Genomic DNA, 20,378 nt, shown 5'->3' with positions numbered 1-20,378 from the left:
CCCCGGATTCAAATCTCGCCTGGGACTATTTGCTGTGTGTTTTCCCCCCTGTCATCTCCTGTTAACACTGTCACTTAAATATAGTCACTGGTTGACCAAAATAAAAAGTTGTTTTAGATTTTAAGATATTTAAGTGCAACTTTAACAGCAAATGTTATGATTCATATAAAAAACAATCATATAAAGTTTATTTAACTATATACTGAATGAAATGCCCTCTACCATAAGTACATTTCTTTTTCATTTCAATTTACAGACAAAACTGACCCTGTTCAAATTGTTAGTGCTAGTGAATCCAACAAAATGCAACCACATCTATCCAAACCCAACATTTCCGCAACCCCAAATGCGATGAAAAGTACAGAAACAAAGGCGGAAAATGTCACTAAATAGCAAGGACAAGATGCACTTCAGAGGACAAGCACACTGTTTTCCTAACTGATGTGGCTGTTTGATAAATTACTTGAATTTGGCCTAGAGAGGTCCTCTCTTCAGTAAGGATAACACATCCCACTTTCTCATTTCATGTCCTCCAACTGAACAACAAAATATGTTGTTAGTCATTGCTTGATGACCCGTATGTTCCAATCTGGTGCCCTCATCAGCGGGATAACGTCATTTATCAATGCCTGCCAAAAGAGTTAAAAACTGTTGTAAAATGATTCATACGATAGTTGTCTCATCTGACACAGATAAGGTTAGGTAAGTGCTTGTCTGATTGTCAAATAGTTTTGGAACACCCTCCGGTCCCTGAACTGAGATTAAGGGGGGGTGTTTAAAAGTTATTTTCAAAAATCGGTGATCTGACTTTCACACATACTTCAACCATAACTCAGCCATATTTGTGGCGTGAGAAGAAGAGAAACCTGATTTGAACTTCTCACCGACAACTAAATGACATTTCGTTGATTTTCATATGTGGAAAAACTGGGTGTTAAAGTATGACACTCATTATATATATATATATATATATATATATATATATATATATATATATATATATATATATATATATATATATATATATATATATATATATATATATATATATATATATATATATATATTAAAAAAAAAGAAACAAATGTTTTCTTGATCAAATTTGATTCTAATTCTAAGGATAGAGGGTGTCGTTTTTCTCATTCTGAACAATCTGTGCTGTTGTATTAGCTGTAAAGTGTCTCTACTGTAGGCTATTTTTATTATATGTACAGCACTTTGGCTCGACCAAAAATCGTTTATAAATGTGCTATATAAATAAAACTTGATTTGATTTGAAATCTTCCACCTCCTACTTTTAGTGACTTTGAGACTCTATAACAACGTCACACTGATTTCAACTTTATACCCTAATGGACAGGGGTAATATTTAACATTGCTGCTAGAGGTTACTTCGATGTTGCAATATTCTATTATGCATTTCCACAAACAACTGAAGTTTTGCTTGGTATTATAATGAAATGAAATATTCTAAATATCCATTAAACTCTCAAAATACTATGAACTGCACTGCATTTTGAATGATGATTAATGTTGCGCTATATGCTAAACTTGAAAACCTATGCCACATATATATGTAAATTCATTTTTTTTTAAGATGTGACATTGTGCATGTGAGTGTAGTCGGTCTGAAGTTTGTCCATTCATTTCTATTCCTCCATGACTGAGCCATCTCATTACCCAAACCCTTTGTGAAGAAGCCCACAAAAAACGTGAAAAACAATTATGCCTAAGCTTCTCCTCCATAATGAATCCAGCCCCAACATTTGTGGTAATCGCTGTGATTATTATGTTTTGTTCCTATGTAATGAATGTGCAATGGCTGCTTGGGCAGAGTCAAAAGAGAATTCCAGAAAAGATTTGTGTTTACAAATTGTGTCTAGAGAGCGTAATGATTTCTGACCATTAATGATGCACCCATCATTTATATCAGCAAATCCCTTAACATTTAAGACATTTGCTATTCCAACACTCTGCAAAACAATTACAATACTTCCATTCTCTCAGAGAAATGGTCTATGCTTCATTTGTTGAATCTACATTTGATTAGCTCCCCAGCTATTTGCTTTAACTATTTCCATATGATGAATAAATGAATGAAAATGTTAATTCAAAAAAGCAAATATGCAGACACAACGGTAAATGTGCCATTGCAGACATGTACAAGCAGTGGAGGTTATTATTATTCACATTTATACAATTTCACAATATTTGATTTGCAAAATGATTAAAAAGACTCATTATATTTGACCTTTTTTTATGCTGTTTTATGGACTTACTTTTGGTTCAACAGACAATTCCACTTATTAACCTTGGCACAATCACCTTGCTTTTTTTCAAAAGTGGCAATTGGGATGAAGTCAGAGCCGTCGCTACTCTTCATAATTACACCCACTCTTCTTCTCATCACTTTGTCCTTCACATCCTTTCAGTTTTTAATCTGCTGTAGGATGTAACCTTCTTTTCTGAACTATAAATGTGTCACATGTTGTAATCCCTGTCCACCATTTACCATGCCTTTTATACTCCATACTTACACTGCAATACCCTCCGCTGTGACTCAAGTTCTTGTTAGAAACGTCGTTTTTAATACGATATTGCACAAGATAAAGACATCAGCAGTGAAAAGAGCAAGAGAGAATTGAGTCTGGTCTGAAATGAAAATGTCACTTTAAATTTTTAAATAAAATATATATTTGTTCACCTTTAACAGTCTCACCATCAGAGCCTTCAGGGAATTTGCAGTTAAATCTGTGCTGGATTCAACTTTTAAATGTATTTAGTGTATACAGTGTACTGTAGTGTATACACTAAAAATTTATGAAAAATATTTAGTAGTGTAAACTTTAATGAAAAATACTTCTAACATCAATATTTTGAGTTCCTGTGACATTTATTCGTTTTTGACTTAATTCAATTAGCAATTTTCTGTTTTACTAATTATACATTTCACTTTACTTATTTGTTTATAAATGCGTCATTACGGCACTAAGGAAAGCAATACAAGTGCCTGCAGTTTGCCCTTTTTTTGGCGGTTTTCAGCGGTTTATGTATATTATTAAAGATCTGAAAACCTGACTTTGAAATGCACCAACTTTAAATAAATAAGGTTAATATCAGAAGCCTTATTTTTGTTTTAGTTCTGGTCACTTTTACAGGTTTACGGTGTAGTATAGCAACAATCATATATAAATAATGGAATTACTTGATATTGATATTTTACTGGGCATTTCTTAATTTGTGTCAAATAATATCCTTGATGTTTGCATTGTTACAGAATCCACTAATTGCAGTACGGACAATGCCAATTCCAATCACTCTCCATGAAGCCTCATTAGTGGAATGTCTTTGAGAGTATTATTGACCAACTGTCCAACTATTATCTCCGACTGAAGTACTGGAAAAGTAGAAACAATTTATAGCTACCATTCTTCAATCTAGGAAGTGCATCTGTGGACCTATACCAATTACATCATGACAAATGGGTGTGACAGGTACTACTAGAGTCATTCTTTCTGGAACTTTTTTCTTGTGGGCCACCGAGTACATTTTACTCACTAGTAGTAAAATCCTGCATTCTGTTTAGTGTCATCAATGAAACACTGAGAGACAAGTGAGAGTATTGATTCAGTCAGCACATTAGCCTCCGTCCATTGACATATTTTGCATTCATTGCATGCTTTTTTTTGCACTTCCTAATAGGTAAAAGCTAAAATTGCTGGACATGAGAGAAAGGCATGGTGCTTTACATCTTCTCATACTTCTGGAGGGATGGAAATTGCAACATTCTAGTATGTTACATGCTATGGTGCTTATTATCATCAGTATTTTAGGTCTAAAAAAAAACTAATTTGTTTCCAGAATTAACCCTTAAATGTATCCTGTGTGTACAATCATTTGATAGACTGTGTCAATGTATAACATGTATGTAACGTAATTCTAATATGGTAGTAAGATCAGTGCAGTAATTTACTAGACATAGCAATCAATTATTTCCAAATTACATATACTTGCCCTATCAAGGGTTAAACATCACATCAAAAGATACATAATAATAATGCAGCTCCATTTATATTTGTAGGGCAGGAAACAAGCCAAGGGACTTATGTTAGTTGAGAAAGTAAGTCAACAATAGAGAGGTGAAACAATTATGGCTTGTCTATGTTGAATGGGGTAGCTACTGCCAACTATACCTTTAATTATAAGATTAAGTGATGCAGTTTATTGTTGTGCGATGTGCTTGGATGTATTGTTCTTCTATGTGCAAGTCATATTTTAACAGCATGTTAACGTGGCAGGTGAAGCAGGAGGTTGCCTTCATTCTTCCTTCAGAACCTTTAACTGTGCATGATTGAGTGAGATTTGCCTGAACAGTGGATGTGATCTTGAAAGGCTTTTGTCATATAAAGCTTTAGTTTGATTTGTAAACTGTGAAATTTAGAATAGTGCTTGAATGTAACCTGAGCAGGTGCTGTTTTAATCTCCAGTGGGCGTATCATTATCCAGAGTTATTTTAACAAACCGACCCGCGAGCGCACGATAACAAAGAAAGGGAAAATGTGTTGTTTCAGCCTGATCTTTTTTCGGGCTTAATATAGCATAATCCTTTCGTCAGCTGTCTTTCCTCATGGGTGGAGCTTAAACAATGGAATTAATATTAACTACTGTGTTGCCGCAGATGGAATGGTTAAAGATGAGGAATTATGGATACTCAAGCCCGACAACTGACACGCTCCATTTGATTCTTAATGCTGAGATTATGTCTCTAAACACGAATAGCAGCCAGTGTGTGTGTCCTGCCACGAGTGAATGGGATGGGAAGGAGGGAGGAAGAGATCACACATATACATCGTGACAGATGTCCAATTCACATTGCACTTTAATTCTCCAAAGAAAATAGTCGTCTCCTAATCTCAATGAATCCATCATGCCGGAAGGAGATCATTTACATATTATAAAACTACTAATGGCACTTATTTTTACATTTTCCATCCAGTAAAATTATAATTTTATCGTAGGAATGTGAAGCAAAGACCTTTATTCACTCCCTCAAACCAAATGACGGAGTGTGTCCCGCAATAATCCGCCAGTAAGTCATGCCCAGCTGTCCCCATACAGCAGTGCCCTCTATGTTTCTAAATAAAGAAATACAAATATATCACTGGGTTACTTTTAATTACATGACATCTGTTTTGTTGTCGTGGCATCAGATGTCCAACAACTGATATCAAAGAGACTGCACTGAATTTGAATGAAGTCAATGTGCATCGAATTTTTCTCCTTGTGCAAAATCAAGGCTTGGCATAAATATTCATTGGGTTTGCACGGAATAGGGAGATTAGATGAAAATGTCAAACAAAACTGATAATGCACTCCATTGAATGTACAATCTGACTGCATCCTGGCGTCTTCTATCCCGGAGTGTTACTATGACATGATGGAAATCTCACTATCCTGCAGAATGTAGCCCAATGTTCAGTCAGCTGTGACGAGGACTAATGTGAGCTTTCTCTTACATTCAACTCCCCCTGGAAGAGGCAGCCACATGAGGAAACCGAGCAGCTGAGTGGGTGCGTAAATCAAACTGCTGAAATGACAGGAAAGCAATTCAATTCAACTTTGCAGTTGCTTTTGCCCAACAGGTGCATAACGAATATTTAATACGCAAGGTAAAAATGTTTTCAAGGCTTGACAAGATAACTACAAAGTGAAACAATGTCAAGACAACATTACCCTTAAGGGCAAGAAATAAATAAACATCAGCTTTGCTCAAGCACTTGTTTATTTGAAGTGCCAAAACCATCCCTTAGAGACGTTCAAAGGATATCTGCGCTTCAAATCCAGATTCTTTAATATTGAAGATCTGTCAAAGTTGAATCCATTATGTAGATGTGTGCTCCCTATACAAAACAGCTGCACAGCTGAAGTAGGCCTATATCATAGAGTTCCATATGGTGTGTTGTGTAATATTTATAGAAACAGAAGAGTCCTTTTCTTTCCCAACATGAAGAAACTGTTCACTACTGAGGTTCATAAATAATCCTTAGCAGCACTTTGTAACTGCAAAATATCTCAGAAAGTGGCGGAATCCATTTGTTGTTAACCCACATTGTGTTTCTTATTTGTACTCAATTATAGACCACTGAAAACGATTATCATTATTCCCTTTTTACTATTAGGTCTCCCAAAATTCCACAAATTTGTCCTTAAAGGTGCCAACATGCATCTTTAAAATAGGCTTAATCAAGTGCCTGTGGATCAGTTTGTAACAGTTGTTGTGTTAATTAATCAAGAGCGAGTTTTTAGTTCATGACGAAAGCTCTGAAAGAGATCTACTGATCTACTTATTACACCCTTAAAAAAGCACAGCTCTCCAGGCCTTTTTCTGCCTACTCCCTTTCCCCGTTACCATCGCTTCCCAACGCTGCTTCCAAGTTTGATTAAGTACAATCCAGTGGGGGTGTTTCAGCACAAACTTGATCCATGGCCGAGGGCTGACTTTGCTCTGCTGCGTCAGAGCCAAAGATTCCTTTCCCCTATTCCCAGCTCATATTCATCACTTTCATTACAGTCTGGATAGAATCTCAACCTAGCGAGAGGTCCAATAACACATGGGAGCCTGTTGGGCATTACCACCCTCTGTCTAAGGACAATCGGCAAGAGGGATACGAGATTATAGATTACCTTCATTGAATGATTGGAGATGTTATGGTGTTAACAACAGCAGCTAATGGCAAGTTAAGCTACCAGTTTAGCATGTAGTTGTGTGTAAGGGCCTGATTAAACCCATCAAAAAACATTAAACATGCAACTTTACAGTGTGACTATTGTTATTAAGGTAAAATAAATGTATTCGGCAGAATAGAATGTGTTAAATGACCCAGAATAATCATGTCCAATGAATTCTAAAATACTTACAGCAGTTGATGGCAAAGTATCTGTCTGCCCGACTCTCCGTTTTACAGAAATCGGACATCTGTCAGATAGACCATTAGAGGATTCTTATCTAAGAATTAAAAAAATAAAACATATTCCATGACAAATGAATGGAGATGCTAAATCTACCCTCTGAAGAGGCACTTGCTCTGAGGTTCTGATCAAATGCATCTTAGCAGCACGGCAAGACATTCATCGAAACGGATAGTTCACCAAAACACCAGTCAGAATAATTTTACTCGTAATGATGTGTTCAAGAAGTCTGAATTTGAGCGCTGTTGCCTAGAAAATCTCTGCAACACCCTGTCGCCATGTACTCGCATGCCTCTGCCTCGTCTTAGCTATGTTTTGTAAAGAATCAAGCTAGGCTATATTGCTAATGCTTTAACTGTTAATGCTAATTTGGGAGAATAAAATGGGTTAACACGGGCAAATCTCTGAACAAGGTTAAAGTTATGTAGCAGATGGTCTCTATATATACGCCCTTTAATGGTAAATGGACAGTAACATTTGATGCACATTTTTTGAAGACGCAACACATTGTGAGCCTTGTACTAAATGATGGTTATGCTAACAGTTGCTCCATATTGAAACTCCAAAGTTACCACAGCTAAAAAATTAGTGCTAGTGCTTCAACAAAGTTTAAGATACTGGCCAACAGTCTCAAGAAACAAAAGGAACAGCAGATAACCTCGTGAAATGAGCGCTGTGCTCTCCAAAGATCATTGACGTGCGGTGAGGTTCATGGTTGGTGAGGCACTGACTCTTTCAGAGTCAGATTTAGAAATATTATATTTTGACCTTAATCAAAATATTCGGTTATTTTCAAAAGCTTTTTTAGTCTGATGCTTCGATTCATTTTAAACAGATCTTTCAACAAAAGGATACCCAAAATACAAATATTGGATTGTTCTTTCTTAGTAAGATCCCATTTTCATTACAATTGTGGTCTTACCTTGACTTGAAGATTAAGTCCATGCTCTCCTTCTGGACAACAATCTCTATTAGTTTTGTGTAAAAGTCCTCCTTATCTTCCTGTAGTTTCAAAAGTCTAGTTTGTTGTTTGTGTCTATCCGTCTCTGCGTAGAATAACAGTAGCAATAAGAACCTGTGGGCTCACGTGCGCCCCCTTCAGTGCGGCAGAGGTTATGGCTGCCTCTCCTGCTGCTTTTTTCATTGCCGTTATATGATGAGACCAGTGAGCCTAAATATCATATATACGTTGAATAAGTTATTTAGAGACTATGGATGGCGAGGATAAATGTAATAAAGGGATCTACAAACATTACATTGGTGACCTACAATGAGATGGTAACAGGCATGCGCTTAGTGCCCGCTTTCCAGACAGTTTCTGTGGGGTGACACATTCTGAGGTGAGGCAGAGCTCATCTGTACTGTACCTCACCCCACAGTAACTGGCTGGAGCGCGGGCACAAAATAAGTGCCCGCGCTAAATTAGTGCCCGTGCTCCAGCAAGTTACTGTGGGCTTACGAGAGGCAGAGCTCGTCCCTGCCTCACTTCTCATTACTACCCGTAGTTGTAGCGGAGCTCGGCAAATTGGCTGATTTTGACTTTAAAAATTGATTGGAATCATACATAAATCACACTTACATCATAGATCAGTGGAGACATTTTATTATTATTACTATTTAGTTTTTCTTTAGTTGTTTTTCCGTTACATTGGAGTATGACAGGTGAGGCTCTGCCTCCCCTGACTGCACGTCGCTGCCAAAGATAACTGTGGTCAGGTTGAACCAGTGCTTAAGTTGTAAGTGTAAACAGATTGGAACTGTATGCTTGCATGCCTCAAGAGATTGCAACCAGAAGACGACAGAATCACACCCACATGATATACTTTCATACAAAGGTTCATTCCTCCAGGCACAAACAGCAACACAGCAAAAAACATTGAGGAGTCATCGCAGTTGCTTCCTGAAAATATTTTATTTCGCCTTCCTGAGATCATTGTACTTCATCATCATTGTATTCTTACAAGCTAGAAGGGTTACTAACACTCACCAGTGTTAAATTACCTCCGACAGTTTTATTGGGCAAGAATAAATTAGATCATGTATGCTTTATATAAAATGAAGAATTGAAGAGCAAGCGGAAAAAGTTAAGTTAATCACCCTGGAATATGAAACACCCTCGCAATACTAAGCCCATCACTTAGTAACACAATCATCTCTAATACAGGGCATGATCCGTATGCAACAGCAGTTTCTATCATTGTATAATTCATGTCACAGGCTCAGGACATTATTTCTCTGAACTTGCAAGACACTTTCTGCAGTGGATCAAAGGTTTGCTGATAAATGTTATCATAAAGGACGGATGTTGCAGGCTGAACAGAGACTTGTCCCATCACAGACCAACTCTGTCTGTGGAACTTCACTAAAACCTGCTCCTGCGACTGGAGATGTATGTCTTCATGACTTTTTTTTTTGTGATGTGGGAATGCTGTCCCCAGGGGTAGAAATGTGGCTCACATGGAGGAAGTCAGCATGCATAAAAGGAAATAATCTGTTGTCATAAAATGCATAGCCCACACAATCCTCCCTGACTCCCATCTGCACAGCTTCACACCAAGAGTGACGTCAATGCGGAGATTAGAGCTCCCCCCCTCCTTTGCCCCCTCATCTCTTCCCTTTTTTCACGCCTAATCTGGATTTTTCATGAAACCTCTGCGTAGCTGCATTCACTGCCTAGGAGAAGGCTTTGAATAGCTCTAGAAAAGAGAAACGGAAGATTTAAAACCAAAAAGGCAAACAGCGCTTTAGGGGCATTTACAGTGACTGTCACTTTGGAAAGGGAAGTTTAGAATAGGGTTACTACTTGTTAAAGTATTAGTATTTAAATGTGAGATTAAAATTCATCTATGTATAGGTTATATAATTTATATCCTATGGAACCATGACGATTGGTCAATTATGAAAAGTATTTACCAAATTTGAAGTTGATCGAATGAAAACTGTCAGTTACGATATGGCATTTGAAAAGTGCAAAAAATGACAATTCAAAATGGCCAACTTCCTCCAATAGTATTTTTTGTATTTTTGTTCTACTTTTGTAATTTTTTGTAGGGCTTTATGGAGTGGTGAAGTCCCTCCCCTTCCGGTGGACCTCCATGGGACCTTATTTCGAAAAAATTATGTATTGAAGTCAATGGAGAGAGAAAGATTATCTTTCGATCCCGTTTGAATTGTGCCACGAATTACACATATGATGTTTGTCAATTTAAAAGATAATTTTGCAAGTAAAAATAAAATAAAATGTGTCGTAAAACTGTGAACACATTTGTTTGTGTGAAACGCTGAATGAACTACATCTCCGGAAGGCAGAACAACACATGTCACCAAGATGGCCGTCACTACTGTCTTGTCAACAAAAGGATTGACTACCCTCTCTATCACCACAATGAAACACGTCCAGAAGAATGTCATACAAAGCTGCCTGCCTGCCTGCCTTCCTTTGATTCTCTCTGAACTGCCTGGTCTTTTTAATGTTTAATGTCAACCATTTGTGCAGATGTGTGAAGTAGAAAATATCGCAGATGCTAATGTAGCGTTAGCATTTCTCCCCCGGGCTTAAATTGTGTATTATAGAATGATCACACCGGTGTGACAGTACTCTTCAAAGGGTTCACGAAATATGACTACTACTCTTACTGTTTAACGTTTTGGGTTACTTCATGTTACTTCATGTTAAGGCTAATAAAAATGACAAGGCTGTAATGCTAACTAAGGTGCTAGCTACTAGCTAGGTAGCTAACTTGATCCAGCCACTCCTGGTCCTTCCATCAGACGGGAAGCGAAAGAACGAGTCAGACCCATTGCTGGTATGATAACAACCTGGTACTAAGCACACAGGCATCTTGTTAAAGTTATCTTATCTTAGCCAGCGCCATATAGATAGATTATATCTATATGGCGCTGATCTTAGCTATCTCTTAGTGGAGAAAAACAGTTATGACATCACTTACACTCACTCTGGGATTTGTACTCTTTCTAGTTGCGTATTTTTCATAGTCTTATATTTCAACAGTTTTACGACAAACTGTGACTTTTTTGACATGGAAATGATTTTTTAAGATTGACAAACATCATATGTGTAATTCATGGCACAATTCAAACGGGATCGAAAGATAAGTTCTCTCTTCATTGACTTCAATGCATAATTTTTCCGAAATAAGGTCCCATGGACCGGAAGTAGATGGGCGTGACTTCGCCACTCTATCGAGCTTTTAATCGACACCCTGAGAACGTGACGACCAAAATGTCAAATTCTAACCAGTCCTGATGATCCTGCCAAACACTCAAAATCCACTTTCGGAAAACGTTTACAGCGTTTCCGCCAGGAGGGCGTCTTGCCGTCATTTGACGCCCTTATTCAGCTCGGGACGCCCTGAACGCGAGCTGAGGGCGTCCAAAAATATTAATAATTCGAGAGAAGATCAAGAGTTTTTATCGCTTGAAATGACGAAAAGGAAAAAGGACAAGGACATCCCTCTGTTGGAGGGGCAAAGGAGTCTGGTGGGATTATTTTCGGAGTATTGAAAATCGTTTCCCCGACATCGAAGGTGCCTGCTACAGGACAACACGGAACGTGCGCGATTTGGACGCGATGAGCGGGGGGGGGTTTTAGTGGAGCATGCGCGTGAGCTTCGAGCGCCGGAGCCTCGCGAAACTGAGGCTCTGTGGTAAACTGTGGTAACATGAAGAGCCGTTTGGGAGCCGAAACGGCCGGGGCTTTAAGAGAGCCAAGCCAAATGATCCGGCCCACTAACGTAAAAAGACAGTATCTATAAGGGACGGCTCAAGTAAAAATTCAAGACCCCCCCCCCCCCCCCCCCGCTCTCGGGGTGGACGCCCTCTCAGCCCTGGTCTGGCGGAAACACTGGATTAGACCCTCAAAAATGCAATCGTTTTCAGTTCAAAATAATATTGATAACATTAAAAAAAACATGAAAATGTGCTTCGACTCAGCCGGCGCTCAGGCCGTAGTAGACTCTCCATATAATTCTACACAAATGAGGAGGTACTGCACAATGTAATACTCCTTACAGACTTTTATTATAGTCATTTCCATTCTGTGTTATATCCATTTTTAGTGTTGAATTTACAATGTAATTTTACAATCTAGTTTTATTATGTTTGGTATATTTTACTGCTAATGCAGGTTATGCTGACCCTCCTTTTTCTTTTATAAACATAATACACTGGACACACTGTATGCTACACAAGGCCAACTGGTGTTGTATCTTTATAAACTGAATCACAGTCAAGTCCAATAATTCCCCTGTGTCAGGTTTTTCAAGAAAGCTGATTGCATGCAAGAAACTGCAAAAATATCTGAATGTGTGTGTATAAAATATCATCTCTGCACAGCAGTGTTACTCCTTGAAGCTTAAGCCCCCTGTGATGATCCCTGAATGCAGAGATAAGTGTCATGTATAGTATAGAAGGCACTTCTCAAAGTCTCTAATAAGGAGGCTAATGTTGGGACACAGTAGCAGAGCAATTGTTATTACTCAGCAGCCATGTTTGAACATGATAAGAGAAATCGCATAATCCACATTAGCACGTAGGAAAAAGTGAGGGGAGGATGAAGTAAAGCTGCTGATAAAGCTTGTCAAGAAAATCCCTACTTATTCAAGAAGCTAATTTTCAAAAGTGATACATCCATGAAAAAAAGAAATGTAACAGATACTAGTAAGGAACATATGACACTTTAAAAACAATCATGGTTTATGCACTGTACATCTCAAACCAGGATGTTATGCTTTCTTTATGTAGCCTGCAAATGTCTATCTTTGCTCCTATCTCTGCAAACCACCAACTGCTGAGGGAATCAGAGCTTCAAACTCCTACGCAAGCCGAAAAGATCTGCAAGCAAGCCTTCATCTGTGTATGAGGGACTTCAGGGGGAGAGAGGGAAGTTACTGCGCTGTTTGAACTTCTGTGCTCCAAGCATTTAGTTGTCTTTACTAATCACAGGCTTTATCATTTGATCATTTGGAGCATCCCTGCTGGAAAAAGCATCTCAGCCATATCGGAAGAGGAAATAACCTTTATTTTCAGCCTCTCCATGCAAAAGGCTGTTGTGATGGCAGCTGGGGGAGACAGATTTGTCATGATGGTTACAGATTATGTTGCATTATTTGCACTGTGGAAGATGTACGCCCTGTGGTCAACCCCTCGGCCCCCGAGGCTACCGGGCAACAAGTCATCTTGGATGCAAACCCCATGGCGGCAGAAACCATGCATTAATAAATCATGTTAAGGGTTTTCAAATAACCGCTTCACTGAAAACGCCACACTAAACCTCATCCAAAATGTCAAAGAGATGATTTGGTTTTGCACATTTACCTGAAAAGCAGATAGTTGGCATGTATGCTAATCCTCAGAATGTGTTATTCTCTCACATGTGGCTTATCACTGTCTCAGACATTTCAGGGTGTCACGCTTTTGGAATGAATGCCTTTGAAGAGGCAAAAAGCCAGAATTTATTTCAAGATCAACACACGCACCTCAATGTGAAAAGGCAAAAATGCATGCATGGCTAAGAAGTGTAAAACCTGTTTCAAACGTGGAAAAATGTGCAGAATGAGTGAGAGTATGTTTAAATAATGGCATAACTCATTCATTCAGTCTCTCTAAGAAATAGCACAATGTGATTCTCTCAAAGGTTTAAAGCCAAGTTAAAGGATTACCTATTTGAGATTTCTGCAGAACTTAGTTTGTGACGCTGCAAGAATTTTTAAATTGCATGTGCAGGGAAATCTTGAAACAATGTGATAATTAGACCGTACTGTGGAAGGCCTTTTACTTTTGGTGCAAAATATAAAATGTACCGGTAATTGAAAATGTTTAGCTTCTTTGTGATTTTGGTGAACTTACTTACCAAATAGAATCATATCTTTACCACATAGTATTTTTGACTTGGAAAGATGTAATTTTATGGAAGCTAAAGATGGCCTTGTCTTAAAGAGGACATCATTTTCAGGTTCAAAATGGTCTTTATTTCTCTTATACTGTGCTGTAACACCTCTTTTCACCCTCTGTCTGAAACCAGAGCCCAGTCTGCTCTGATTTGTTCGCTGGCCGGCTCTGTTGGGATATCCCGCCCCTTAGCCAATCATGTACAATATGTTGAAGCGCTCGCCAATAGAAAAACAAGTGTTACATAGTGGTGACTGTGTTAATAGCCGCGTTCACACCGGAGTACTTTTCCCACTTTAGTTCCGATATAGTTCCGAAATGTCGCGTTCACACCAAAAAGAGCCAGAACTAAAATTAGTTAATGAGAACCTTTTTACCCCCTTTTCCGTCCCTGCTAGAGAGCAGGGACTCTCATGCGGCTCTCTTGTGAGAAAAGAGCTATATTTCTGATTGGCTGGGCGGATTGCAAACCACGCCCCGTAAAACAAACAAAAAGTGTTGTGAAGCCACCATTTTATTATCCTCGCATTAGCATTATTAGCATTAGCCCAGCGCAGAAACGCAGAAACGCAGAGAGACTAACTTATGGCAACACAAAATAAAACATGGGAGAACTAAAGAGTTCTGATGAACTAAGTTCTCATGAACCTTTGTGGGAAAAGTACTGCGGTGTGAAAGCGCCTATTGAAATAAACAAAGGAGTCCAATGGAGGCATTTTAGGCAAGGGGGGAGCTTAAGGGAGAGAAACTCCCTCTGCAAGGAACTTTGGAATGTTAGCCTTTGCAGACCATTTACCTGCACAAAAACCTATATAACCTATAGGCAAAGCATAATAGGGCAGCTACAAGCAGCGACAGTCGAGTTTTTTTCCTCTAAATGTAGATAATACACTTATACCAGTATTCACTGACCTCACACTGGGACTCCATCCCACCACAAAGACCTTTTGAGGTAACTTAAAAGTTAAAAGCTTCAGTTAAAAGCTTTTATTTATTCTTAGAAAAGTGGTCTTCAACAAAAGATAGCATTTCTGGGTCATCAACCTGTTTCAACGTTTAATTTTTCGTCTTTCATCACATTAAATGGGATTTCAAGTTACAAAAGATCCAGACCAAAAGGTGATATAAGAGACCGGTGAAGGAGACAATTGGTAGTCACCCACATGTATGGAGAAGGTCCCAGGTTTTTTTGTATTCTTCTGTGAAGCTATTACATTCAGCCTGCTGCATTGATTTCCTCTTTTCGATCAAAGTGATCTAAAAAGAGTCTAAGAGCTCAACCAGAGATTCAAAGCAGTTTTGTGTTGTATTGCAGACCATTTACATGCACCAGAGCCTATAACACACTAAAGTCAGTGGTGGCTGGTGCATTTCTCTCCAGGGGGGGCTCTACCAACATTTAAGAAAAAATATAAACAAACTCAAAAATAATGTCATATTACAACACCGTTTTGCATTTCTATAGGTTGTAGATACGAGCATGTTTTATATATGTTTAATACATGTTTAATCGTGTTTTATGCCATTTGCCAAGACTTGGTAAGTCACTCGTAAAACACAGGAGGTATGGAAACTAAGAGCACCATATGTGGTAAATTGTACAGCTAATATAACACAACACATTAGTTGTATTTCCTTTAACTGGTGGATAGAGAGTTGCTGCAGTGGAGACAGCTGGGACACAAACCACCAAATACAAAAACATAGGCTAATTCAGATCCAGTCGTCATGACTCCACTCCGGAGGATTCCCCGATCATTTCTTACAGTTTCTCATCAAGGGGGGGTCTCGTGTCCCCGGTAAAAACACACTGCCTGAGGAAGGCTGTGTGTATTTATTTTGTCATTAACCTTTTTCGGACCACTTATTTATTTATTTTGGTGACGATCCGACCTCAATACTGCTACTCTGGTTCAAACTGCATCCACCAAACAATATGATTTATCTTGACCTCCCCAAAATAACAAAAATCTGACAAGGTTTGAGATGTTTTTTTTAGCTGTTCTGTCGTCATTTCCTGCGATCTTCTCCATCCAGTCAGTCAAAAATGAATGAATGAAAGGGCATTTCTTTGACTATTTATAGGCAAATATGGGCGTTACGTGCCGTACGCACTTTCCTCAACGGTACGCAATGTCTGGTGAATCGGAAAGTGGCGGAAAATGTATGGACCTATTTTTCGGATTTCTACTACGTAAGCAACCTTCCCACGTCAATCCTACGCACGGCGTTATACATGAGGCCCCAGGTCCGAGCTCTTTTACTTTCAGCTTTCCCTCCAGTGTCCTCCTCTCAAAGGGTGTTTCTTTAAGTGATTAAAGAATATTCGCTATATAGTTTTGTTTACCCTCCGTCTCCGTCTAACTCTCTCATTCAAACGTCAATCACTCACTCTGGCCTCCTGCTGCCCCCTAGTTGCTGGCGGTGTCAACAGCTGCTTTGGGCGCAGCTTGGGTGCGCCCAAAGCTGCTCCTATCTGTTGCATTGAAGAGGTGCGGACTGCGCCCTAAGCAGGAAACATGTGACTTATCAGTAACTTTAGAAATCGTAAAACTATTTTAATTTGTATTTATTTATTTTATCGTAGATTATACATTTTACTGGCACCAACTATATACTATGTACTTGTTAATAAAAAAACTATTAAATAAATACAAATGTAAGTATATTTAATGACAATCTAATAGAATAGAGTTGGAGGGATGAAACCCTATTTAATGGTCACACATTGAAATGTAACCTCTGTATTTAACCCATCCTAGTACCAGGAGTCTAGTACTAGGAGCATTGGGCAGCTATTGTACATCGCCCGGGGAGCAATGGGAGTGAGGGGGGAAGGGGGATGTCTGGTGCCTTGCTCAAGGGCACCACGGCAGGGCCCAGGAGGTGAACTGAAACCTCTCCAAGTAGCAGGCTACACTCCATTCAAGTCGGGGACTTGAACCGGCGACCCTACGGCTCACAGTCCAAGCCCCTGCCGACTGAGCCACTGCCGGAAATAGAATGTGGGAAGAGGTGGGGCGGCGCCCCTAGCGCCCCTATGGGCCGGCCGCCACTGACTACAGTTAACCCCAAAAAGCATTATGGGCCTCATTATATATAATGGGGCCAACTGAAATCAACCAATGTCGTAATGTTCCACAAATTCCACAATATCTGAAACCAAAAAGTAAACTCACTGTTGCATAACATCACAGTTGAAAATGTAGTAGATAGTACTGTATAGAGTGTTTCTAAAAATGAAATCTATCAGCTGCATACAATAGAATGATATTAAATGATGCATTTATTAAACACTATATTTTTAGTAGTCTTGAAGAACACACATTCTCTCGAAGTGAGTCGATCAATAAATCAATAAAAAAAATCAAGCAGTTGCATTGCATGTATTCCTGCCAGTAAAAGCACATACTGTATGCGGGTACTGTAAGAAGAACATTTATTTATAAAAACAATGGAAGAGTAAAACAATGCAGACTGCTTCTAATCTGAGTATAATCATTTTATATAACTGCTGAAAGCTGCAGTGCTCATGCAAAGCCATGTGATTGTTAGATAGTGGTGTAACCACAACCCATTTTTCAACTCTTCTCACTTCCTTTGAGTCAAGACCATCGGTCAGGGCCCACAGTCACACAGCAACGGAAACCATCAACACTTGAGTGCCTGTTACATCCGTCAAAACTGCAATGATTCAAAATCTACACACCAAGCAACGGCACTGTGTCATGAGGCAAGGTATTTATATAGATGGTTTGTTCCAGTAGTCAAATAGAAGGGATTAAAATGAGCCCACACTGAAGGAACTCATAATGTGTTTAACCTATAAAAGATTCAAACATAAGGCCACAGTGTCAAGTCATGTTTAGTTGATTGTCACTCTATACATGTACACCTACCACCTGTAGCGGTAATGTCATTTAGTACTTTCATTGACTTTGTTCTGCATTTCAACAGAAATTACCCAAACAAACATATCTCTTTAAATCGCTTTTCCATAATATTCAGTATGCCTTTGGCTTTTGACACGGTGAACATGAGGCCATGATCGTAGATTAATTTGCTCCTTATCCCTGCAATATTCCTAGATTCTACTGGTATCAAATCACAAGAGCTCGCCTGTCCCATTTCCTGATCTATATAAAATCAGAGCACCTTGTACTTGTACTGCATTGCTCTTTGAACTTACAGGCAGCTGTTCAAATCTCAACCTAAAGCAGTTCCCGCTCTGTATTTCTATTATGCCTAGGACATGCAAGGACTACACAAAAACAAGATATATGAATATGAGCATCAGAGGGAAGGTGCATACTTGATTGCAGTGGACAGCCAATTGTCACTTGCTGTGAGAGTAAACAAGGAGAGATTTAGTTATTCATGAGGCTTTCAAGAAAAGCATTATCCTCAGTAAGAATTATGCAGAAGGACGTGTCTGGTATTACTGTGCAAGATACTTCATCCACAGATTGTTCTAAAAAAGGAAATCAGATACAGCATTACAGATGCTTTGATTTCCATTAGGTCAAAGTGATCTGAGAAAATGGTCTCGGCCAGAGGATGAAAATGAGTAGAAATGTCAACCAGGCCAGCTGGAGAAAAAGGATCAAAAAGATACAATTTGATATAATTCTTATTCAACTGTGGACACTATTTTCTGTAGTTCTTAATCTCTTAAAGAAGCCCTTCGAAGCAAGTCTGTTCGTCCATAAACGGCATTATAATGTTGAGCAAACTTATTAGAAATGATTTAATTGTGTTTTTAGAGTGTGGAGATAAGGACAACAAAATCCATTAAGCTAACCTACACAACACTTTAAACATGCACCCCTCATATCCAACTAAAAACACAAATGAGACTGCAGCGAAAAGCAGCCCATCTCTTCCAAATAAAACCCAGAAGAATAACCCAATTTCCTCCCAATTAAATTCTAGGGTGCTGGGTATATTAATTTCTCCCCAACAAGAAATCATAAATCAAAACCTAACAGTAAACTATAAAGCATCCTTTGAATAGCAGCAAGTGATCTCAGAGTAGCAATCATAATTAGTTAATGTTTATGAAGTTGGAGCGCATTAAATTAGCTTAACAGCTAGCTCATGCTCAATGGTGGTATTGTATTGAATTGATCATAGCCTATACCTTATAAATTATTTGGTATGATTTTGTATCAATGCATCCATCACGATCCTCAATCATATGTTTAAAAGTGGAAATGTTTAATAGAGTGACATCACCTTTTCTACACTGACTGTATTTACAGTACAGCTGTTATATAGTTGGCTGGAATGTAAACTGATTCTGTTATGTTTATGTTGTTATACCATTGAACTTTTATTTGATGTGAATTATCATGTGACCAAATAACCAAATAACTTTTGGACTGGTGGATGCTTCCCTGGTTTGAACTGTTGGTTAATGTTCTTATTTGCCCCCCTCCCCCCAACAAATTCAAGGCTACAGTGAGCAGAAAGTTATTTTATTTCCTTGATATTGGCACAAAAATCAAATACAGTGTGCCTGCCTCTATCCAATCCAAATACCACAAAAGCCGCAATGCAGAACCTTTGATGTATTGCGTGCTAATTAACATTGTATATCTCTTTCGTTAAATCAGATTTTTTTAAAAAGTGTTATAACATTACATGTCAATAGTTAGACGCTTTTATCCAAAGTGACTTACATACTCAATACTGTGGGGTGAAGTGTCTTGCCCAGGGACACAACGACATGCTGACTGCAGTGGGGTTTGAACCTGTGACCCCCTGATCCGAACACCAACGCACTACCCACTGCACCACACGCCTCCCTTATAAGTAGTTTGGGGCCAAATTATGTCTTGGCTAAGAGGCAAATTCAACTTTTCCTAATGTCTTGTTTCCAGTCAGGTTGCCAAGCTACCTGCTAAAATTTGAGAAAGTCGCTACTTCAAGATAAAAATAGTGTGGCATGTTACTCATTTAAAAGAGATAATTAAACTCAAGTTTATAGCTTGCTTCAGACGCCATGAAGGATGTTTTTTGTCACCATACCCTCAGATGTAGCCTGGCTAGCTGTCCCACTGCTTTCACTCTTTTTGCAAAGCCAAGCTAACCTTCTGCTGGAAAAAGATAGGAGAGGGCTATGATTAGCTTATTTCCCTCCTTCAGAACAAAAGTTAAAAATGAACGAGCGCTAGGGCTGCACGATTTTGGGCAAAAATCTAATTGCGATTTTTCTGACAGATATTGCGATTTGCGATATTTGTTTTTAAGCGACCCAACGGAAGTTTATTGTAAAATGTGGCCATATCTCCGGCTAGGAAGGTCGCATCAACATGCTCCCGTCTCTAGCCCCCCTGCAGCTCGAGCTACGAGTGAAAGAACTAAACTTACATGAAACTTCCGTTGGGTTGCTTTAAAGTCAAGCTTCAGTTTAAGATTCACCCTGTAATATAAACATGTGATGGAGCATTACTAACCTGACTCAGATGGTTTGTTTCACCAAACCATCTAGGAAAGCT

At 38.8% G+C, this 20,378-nt stretch overlaps 1 protein-coding gene across 5 annotated transcripts in view; it reads right to left on the bottom strand.

The window, feature by feature from the left end:
* The window catches only part of igsf21a (immunoglobin superfamily, member 21a), a 286,476-nt gene that overhangs the window by 250,876 nt on the left and 15,222 nt on the right, over window positions 1-20,378 (bottom strand). For 2 of the 5 annotated variants that reach the window (XM_079684278.1, XM_079684279.1), the window contains exon 1: window positions 7,892-7,929. The exons of the other annotated variants lie outside the window; for them this stretch is intronic. In XM_079684278.1, coding sequence (XP_079540404.1) covers window positions 7,892-7,914 — 23 coding nt within the window. In that variant the 5' untranslated portion in view covers window positions 7,915-7,929. Of the gene's footprint in view, window positions 1-7,891; window positions 7,930-20,378 lie in introns of those variants that run through there. 5 annotated transcript variants of the gene reach the window in all.

Source organism: Notothenia rossii (assembly GCF_949606895.1).
Source record: "Notothenia rossii genome assembly, chromosome: 5".
NCBI classification, from domain to species: domain Eukaryota; kingdom Metazoa; phylum Chordata; class Actinopteri; order Perciformes; family Nototheniidae; genus Notothenia; species Notothenia rossii.
The sequence above is the reverse complement of the archived record's forward strand: the minus strand, read 5'-3'. Positions and strand labels throughout refer to the sequence as shown.